Consider the following 8,397-nt stretch of genomic DNA (forward strand, 5'->3'; position numbering starts at 1 on the left):
TCCACCAATATGTCAACAGAATCATTCCAATGAATCATCCAAAAGCAAGCTACTTAAATTAATCTAATTCCACCAACTACAATAAAGAGTGAAGGTTGGTAGATTTAAAATTTATTACAAAGATGTAACTCTGTTTGTAATTAGGCCACATATGTACTTGACAATCAATGTTTTATCTAATAGACATTTGCCAAGTCAATTAGCAGTCTTTGGAAACTAAAATACAAAGCACATGATTATATAATCACTATTTTTTCTCTTTTAAACATCTTGCTTCTGGCATTTTAATTATAAACAACAACAACATATATGTTATTACATTCCCTCTATACCAACGCCACCTAAACAAAATCACGAATATCACAAAAAAAGAACCATTTCACGCGGCATACTTATCTTGCCGTCGAGGGAGCACGCGCATCGCGCGTGCTCCAACGACTAGTGTTTCAAAATAAATGAGTTAGGCCTTGTTTGATTCACCTTAATTTTGCTGAACTGAAATTATTTTTACTGAACTAAACTTATTTTTACTGAACTGAACTTAATTTTACTGAATTGAAATTATTTTTACTGAAATTAAATTATTTTTACTGAACTGAAATTATTTTTACTGATTTTCTATTATAATTCTTCTTTAAGAAAACTGAATTTTACTAAACTGAACTTATTTTTACTGAACTGAAATTATTTTTACTGAACTGAATTAATTTTACTGAACTGAACTTATTTTTACTGAACTGAAAATATTTTTACTTAATATTATTTTTTTAAGATGAAAAGAACATGGCTTAAAAAAATAATATTAAGTAAAAATAATTTCAGTTCAGTAAAAATAAGTTCAATTCAGTAAAATGAATTTCAGTTCAGTAAAAATAATTTCAGTTCAGTAACAATAAGTTCAGTTCAGTAAAATTCAGTTTTTTTAAAGAAGAATTATAATAGAAAATCAGTAAAAATAATTTTAGTTCAGTAAAATTAATTTAATTTCAGTAAAAATAATTTCAGTTCAATAAAATTAAGTTCAGTTCAGTAAAAATAAGTTCAGTTCAGTAAAAATAATTTCAGTTTAGCAAAATTAAGGTGAATCAAACAGGGCCTAATTCCGCAAAAATTACCCTAATTCCTCTACAATACAATTCACCCTTTCATGTATTATTGTTCATTCGAGTCAACAGTTTAGACGGGCGGACATCTACACTACTTGTATAGATTTATTGAAATCTAAAATGCAAAGCTATAGAAAAACTAGAGAAAAGGTCAGAAGAAATAGTCTAATTTCTGAATAAATTCGATCAAAATGACCAAAAATTAATAAAATCGTAGAAGAAAGGAGAGAAGAGGGGTTGGTCAAACGTTCAACATCAATGGAAGCTAACTGTATGAAAGACTTCAAATATACACATAAATTGGATTAGAGCAAAAGATGATTACGTTAACGTTCAAATATTGGGATAAACTACTCGGGAGCTAATTAAGTAGTCACCTATAATACCCGAGAACTTATATATTTTTCTGATCTAATTTAATCTGGTCATCTGCAATTAGTTCTCTGGGCTGATTTGATCCAAACTTATCAATTTTGATTTGTTAAAAAATAAGGTGAACAAAACATGGGGGTTATCTTACGGCCTTTCCTCTCTCCATGTCCAAAAATCAATGCCCCCTATTCCACTCCATGTTGATTTATGAGAGGTTTTGATGGATATCTTTAACTGAGCGATTTTCATAAAAATTGTTAAAAGAAACTAAAATTTCATAACTTCGCTACATTTTATCAAAATTTCCTACATATCGTCCACGTTACTTAAATATACAGCCTATTTGTTTTTTAACTAAAGAATACGAAACCGCTATTTGAGGGCTTGTTTAGCATCATTTTTTGTTTTTAGTTTTTTATCTTTTTGAAAACAAAAAGACAAAAACAACAAGAAAAAGGTGTTTCCATTATAATATTGTCAATTTTCAAAATTATTATGATTTTAATAAGTTTGACAAATTTTTGATTCATTATATGACATATTTCGTATGTTATATGGTTTTACAAAACAAAAATAAAAAAATAGAAAACCATAGTGATACCAAACGAACCCTGAATTAGCATGTTATACTTCCATCTATCGTATGCCCACTTTAAAAAGACCATATTCTCTTCCTCCAAAAAAAAAAATGAAGAGACAAAATCATGTACCACTAATTGAATTAGCAGTTTAGTATAAAGTTAAAAAAAACAAAAATCAAGAAGGTTGTGATTTGTTTTATTACGTAGCATTTGTTTGGATTGGGGGTAATAAAAGTCAAACTTGAAAAAACAAAAGTAATTACAAGTGTTGTAGAAGACATGTGATTACAAATGAAATAAGGTAGTTATATCACGAGGAAAAGAGAGAGATGGAGGAATTATTACTCTCATAATGAGGGTAATAATTACCCACCCTCCCCCTAGTGTAACTATTACCCCCAAAGTGAGGGTAGTAATTCCTCTTTCTTCACCTCACACCATACCATCACTACATAATCTTCTTACAATCACACCATCACTATCTCCTTCTTCCCTATTTTCACATTCACTTTGCTTAATTTGACTTTTATTACAATCTTAATGTATTACCTCCAATCCAAGCATTAAAAAAAAAAAAAAAATACAGTAGTAGCCAAGTTGATGACTTTTTTTTCCGGAAAAAAATAGGCGACTTGGAGTCAACCATTAAAGGCATGTAAATATGTAATGCATGTTATGCATCTTTCTGAGCGAAATTACTAAATAAATGCAACTTACCTAAGAAATACAAATACAGAACTTAGATAATTACTCTGAAGAAGCAAAAGTTGAATGATATATATTCCATATATAATCAGCTAATATCATTGTTTTTTCTACCAGAAATCTATTAACTAAAGCTTAATTTCATTTGGTTTCAAGTTTTCTTTGTTTATTGGATCATCAGATGTGCACTGTTCGCTGAGGAAATTAGAGAAGAAGATTGCAACACGCTAATTTAAGCGTAATCCTGATGAAGGTTAGTCGGCAATTAAGCTGTTAAAAAGATTGAGCGGTGTTATTGACTTATTGTTACTCCGTATCTAATTTTTCTTCTGACATTTTGGTTTAGCATAATTTTTTAATTTTTATTTTCTTTTTTGATGACGGGAATTATGTTTTTGTATTTGTGTTAGATGTAAATCAGATTTTAGTATATATATATATATATATGGGCATGAAGAATGATGTTAGCCTGTTAGGCAATGATTATTTCAGTATTTGTGTTTTATTTTTATTTTTAAGAATGATGTTAGCCTGTTAGGCAATGATTATTTCAGTATTTGTGTTTTATTTTTATTTTTTTTTAAATGCTAATTACGTAATGAAAAAATTATGAAATTACATTTTTAATATGTAATATACAAATTATCATAATCCCCTCAAAAAAAAAAAAATACAAATTATCATAATCCCCTCAAAAAAAAAAAAAAATACAAATTATCATAACCAGGTACAAATTTTTTAATAGATTACTATAAGGTCAAAATTGAGTCAAATCAAACAATCAAATTACATTAGAAAAATTAAGTTTAGATTAGAAAAAATGATTTATAAACAAAAAAAAGTGAATATATTTAATTTGATCTAATATGAATTAGTTGTTTGATTTGATTAAACTTTAACCTTATATGATCTTAATCTATAATGAAAAAATATATCGATTGAGTCTTATTTGATTTAAATTGATAGGTTATTTACTAATATGTAATTTTCGTAAGATTTTTTTCAAAAAGGAATTAAAGATTATAAACTTTTAAATAAAACGGATGTTCAGTAAATTACTGAACATCCGTATATAGTGACAATAAAATACGCAAAAGTTACACTAAAACGCATAAAAGTTACCCTGATATATATGAGTTATTTATGCTTCATTGATAAATTTGACAAAAGTGACACTAAATTTGACAAAAGTGACACTAAATTTGACAAAAGTGACACTAAATCTGACAAAAGTGTACCCGATGTACAGTAAATTACTGAAAACCGGGTGTATACAAAAGTTTTTCATTAAAGATACTTAGCAATAAACAGTCGTAAATAAAAACAATAAAGGACGTTCATGACTTATGTTTTCTAATTCCTATCTAAACTTATTTTTTCTAAGATCTTGAAATTAAAGAAGGTAAACTAAACATAGCCTAAGTCGCTACCTTCTATTCTTATTCTTTCCCTTCAAATTATTAATATTATGTTTTTTTTATTGTTTGGTCTTCTTGAAGAATGAAGAACATGGGAGAGAACACTTGGGGTTTTGTTAGTTTGAGACGAATACTACAAGAGAGGGGTGAATTGTAGGTGAGTTCCTAGTGACTACTTTTTGCAAAAATAAAACAGAATAAAATAAGAACTTGCAATGCACACAGAATTTTACGAGGAAACCTTCTAGTGCCCAGCTAGAAGTAAAACCTCGACCCTACCTTAGGGATTTCAAACACAAACAGCTCCACTATAATAGGGCAAACACCAAGTTATAACCTATTATACTCAAACCTCTATTCACAAGTTCCTGAATGAACTTGCTACAGAATAGGATTCTATCCTACCCAATCTAAGTCCCACACTTAGACTCTCTTGTACTACCTAAGTACAAATCTTCTCAACTTCTCACCAGAAGCTTTCTCTCTGTATGCAATGATTACAAAAACACTCTTACCCAAATAACCCAACCAATTACAAGTATTATACCTAGTATATGATAGGCAAGCTATGTATGAAACCCGAAATTAATATGAGAAGATTATAAGCTTGGCAAACTTACACAATTAAAGCTCTGCAAATTCTTCACGTATAAACTCACAAAAACCTAAACTCCTTTTGTCCTCTACTATTTATACAAGTATTACTCGTATAGAAAGTAGGTTTTCTTAAAGATAAATAAGTTAAACTTAACTTATCTATGTACACAGTTTTTTAAGTAAATCAAACTTGAAGAAAATCCTTTTCGAAAAATAAGATAGAAAGATTTAGTTAAAAAGCATAATATCTTTTTAACAAACTGATTTAAAGAAATAAACATTTAAAGAAAATCTTTTTCGAATTCTATCTTTTATCTTTTCCGATTTTAATATATTTGCCAAGCTAACTTGCCACGCTTTTAATAGATTTCATGCATATCCTACTTAACTTATTTAACAATGAATCTAGAAGATAAAATCTTAACTAAGTCATTGCTGCGCTGCGCTTCTGTACAAGTAGGTTTACTTGGGCTCCACGCTTACTAAGTTCCACCAAAGATCTTAGCCAGCCATCTTCAAGTTCCTGTGAAGGAACGTTCAGAACTCTTCTTCTATTTCGAATAACCTTCTTGAATAAAGAACTCTTCAAGTCTTCTTAGTTTCAGTTACTTCTTCCATCTCCAAGATCAATTTCACCTAAACTAAACAAACACTTGAAAAACTTTTATTAAATGAGTTTGCTGTAGTTTTAAGTTCCTTGTCAACAAAACCTTTAAACATCAACAGGTTTGGTGGGTAGTTTATGGAGGAATGAGTAGAACATACATGAAGGCTTTGAGAAAGATGAAAATTTTGGGTGAAAATGGAGGGGATAAAGAAATCTAAAAAGGGCAATAGATAAAAAGTCAATGCCGGCAAATAGTCACTCTCTCAAAATTCGGCAACAGGTACCTAACAGGTATCTTTAAGAAAGTTTAATTTCTACTGTGATATTTGTGAAAGGTGTGAAAGGAACTGAGATATGACTTTTGTTTCAACATGCTCCTAACTTTCTATGGATATGAAGCGTATGGTCTAACTTGTGGCAGATATTGGGAGAAATAATACAGTGTAAAGATGCATTGTATACATATATGCAGAGAAAATGGATTGATGCACATCTCATATGATTCAATTATTTTATATCATCTAAGGTTGAGATATGATTCATCGTATGGTTTATGAGAATTGTCATTTATTTACGTCATCTAAATTGTATGTATGCAGAGAAAAACGGGTAGAAGGAAGCACCAAATATGGCAGCATGTGGTAGAAACAGAGGGTGGATTCATTTGTAGCTACTGCCAAACATTTTATACTGGAGGAGCTTCAAGGATTAAAGCACATTTATCAGGAAAATCCGGAAGTGGTATTAGTCCTTGTCCAAATGTGCACTCTTCAGTAGCTGAACAAGTCGTCGCTGAAAATTGTTTTAATGTTACATCTAACACCAGAGAACCTCCAGAAGGGCAGCGGCGAATCCATGGTAATTCAGCTCTTCCTCCTGTTCAAACGTCATTGCGTGTTGGAAGTGACGTTGAAAAGGATAGCTTGCTTGCTAAATTTTTAATTTTGAACAACATTTCCTTAGAGACTGTTGATAAACCATACTTCAGGAACTTTCTATGTGCAATTGCGAGTTCTGGAACTAACTATGTACCTCCAACTTACCCAAGTCTGGTTGCATATTCTCTTCCAATTCTTGAAAAGGAAGTTGAGCATTATATACAAGATGTCCGCGAGTCATGGAGCATCACTGGCTGTACAGTCAAGATTCATCTAAAGGAAAAGAAGATTAGCAATTTTTTTGAACAACCTGACATTATGGGCTATACAGTATACTCTCCAAAAGGAGTGATTTTTTTAAATGCGTATGATCCATCATATAGCTCTACCAGTCAGTCAAGTCTTCCGCAATTGCTCTATCTAACCGAAAAGGCAATGAAAAAAGAAGCATTACAAATTTTATGTGATGTAGATCAAGAAAAGGATTCACATGATAATCTGCTCTTATATGCTGGTACTATATTATATTCTGAAAAAACTTTCTTCAAATCTTGTGCCCATATTTGTGCTCCTACTGAGATTTTGAAGCTCTTGCGCTTGATTTGTAGTAAAAGTAAATGGCTCCTTGATCTGTTTACGGATGCAGAGTATGCTTATGAGTATCTCAGTACAGCTGAACCAGACTGTTTAATGATGGGAATGAAAAAAAAGACTGGTGAGGCATCGATAAATGAACATCCGTTTTTGAAGCTCCAAAAAGTTATGCAACGTAAGGCTAAATTACAGAGCACTTTCATTAATCCATGTGAAAGTACTGTAATGTCAAACATTGTAAATCGAGAGAATTTTTGGCAACAGATGGAAGAGGTTTTGGATGCAATAGGACCACTTGTGCAAATTCTCAATGTCTTTGATAGCTTTGTCCCAAACATTGGCTACTTCTATGGAGCTATCGAAAAGGCTGAAGAAAATATTGATTATTACTATGCGATTGAGCCATCTAAGTATGAGTACTTGAGGGAATCGTTCAGAAATATTAAAGGCTTTATAGTCATGCCTATGCATATCGCAGCTGCTTATCTAAATCCGGCTTACATATTTTACGAGACTATTGAGGCTGACAAAATTGAAATAGCTATGGATTACATGAATGATCACTTAGTTGAATCAGAAAAAGAGGCATTCAAGATACAATTGGAGATATACACCCTGAAGGACCCATCTTTGTTCACCGATACAGCGATATCAGAGTTGGAAACATGTCACCCTGGTATGCTAATCTATATTTCTTGTAAAATGATCATGTTATGCTATCAATTTTATTTTATTTTTTTCTTTCAAACTTTATTAATTTTTGCTCAGCTTAAACAGTTACATGGTGGGATAAATTTGGTCTTCCTGTTCCTGTTTTGAGAAAATGTGCTATTCCGCTTCTCAGCCAACCTTCTAACTGTATGTCACATCTGCTACACAAGGACAAGTTTGATGGTTCAGACATGCTTACTATAAATGCTAAAATGATGGAAGAATTCAAGCTGTTAGGAGAAACAATACTCAAACCTATTGATCTTAGCCAAATTGATGCACCAATATATTGAACCGGTACGTATAAAACATACCTACTCTTCTTCTTTTTTTTTTTTTTTTTTTTTGACATGTTTCATTTATCATGTTTGACAATCTACTTCGTATCACTTTAATCCATCAATATCTTTAGCTTTGCTAATATTAGTTTGCAACTTTGCATTGCTCTCCTTGTGGATTAAACATGTGACGGCCCAATAAATAATGGAGAGCAGAAGTTTAAATGACATACAGAAAATAACGGAAATGGAAATGCGATGCACTGAGGACTTGATAATCTTTAACAAATTCATTGAATCATGCAACAAACTTATGTACTTGAAGGGTATGATGAAATACTTATATTTTAAGTAGATCATTGCAGTTCATCACATAGCAAACTCCTTTGCAAACACTGGAAATTTCTCTGTTACATTATTGTTTTCGTTGTGACTTGTTGATCTTTACATTGGCCTTAAGTATTTACACTTTCAATTTGTGTGGCTGTAATGCCCTGTAATAATAATTGGCCTGGGATTGATTTATGATTATGGATGATTATTTGGACTA

At 31.1% G+C, this 8,397-nt stretch overlaps 1 protein-coding gene and 1 long non-coding RNA gene across 2 annotated transcripts; both read left to right on the forward strand.

Moving 5' to 3' along the window:
* The first annotated feature begins 5,627 nt into the window (after positions 1 to 5,627).
* LOC145600418 (uncharacterized) lies at positions 5,628 to 7,543 on the forward strand. The gene is made up of 3 exons (XM_081656317.1): positions 5,628 to 5,666; positions 5,986 to 7,443; positions 7,505 to 7,543. The coding sequence occupies exons 1-3, from the start codon at positions 5,628 to 5,630 to the stop codon at positions 7,541 to 7,543; spliced, it is 1,536 nt and encodes a 511-aa protein (XP_081512443.1).
* A 54-nt stretch (positions 7,544 to 7,597) lies between these two features.
* LOC145602918 (uncharacterized) lies at positions 7,598 to 8,397 on the forward strand. The gene is made up of 2 exons (XR_014104644.1): positions 7,598 to 7,866; positions 8,064 to 8,397. It is a non-coding gene; the product is annotated as an uncharacterized LOC145602918 (long non-coding RNA).

This window comes from Chenopodium album, chromosome 21 (genome assembly GCF_948465745.1).
Source record: "Chenopodium album chromosome 21, dcCheAlbu1.1, whole genome shotgun sequence".
NCBI lineage: Eukaryota > Viridiplantae > Streptophyta > Magnoliopsida > Caryophyllales > Amaranthaceae > Chenopodium > Chenopodium album.

What these genes read in the sequence shown, in the direction of transcription:
- LOC145600418 (XM_081656317.1), top strand. Translation starts at nt 5,628, where the DNA reads ATGCCGGCAAATAGTCACTCTCTCAAAATTCGGCAACAG. An exon ending in CTCTCAAAATTCGGCAACAG is followed by an intron (nt 5,667 to 5,985) that starts GTACCTAACAGG and finishes GTATGTATGCAG; the next exon opens with AGAAAAACGGGTAGAAGGAA. An exon ending in TAGTTGAATCAGAAAAAGAG is followed by an intron (nt 7,444 to 7,504) that starts GCATTCAAGATA and finishes TCACCGATACAG; the next exon opens with CGATATCAGAGTTGGAAACA.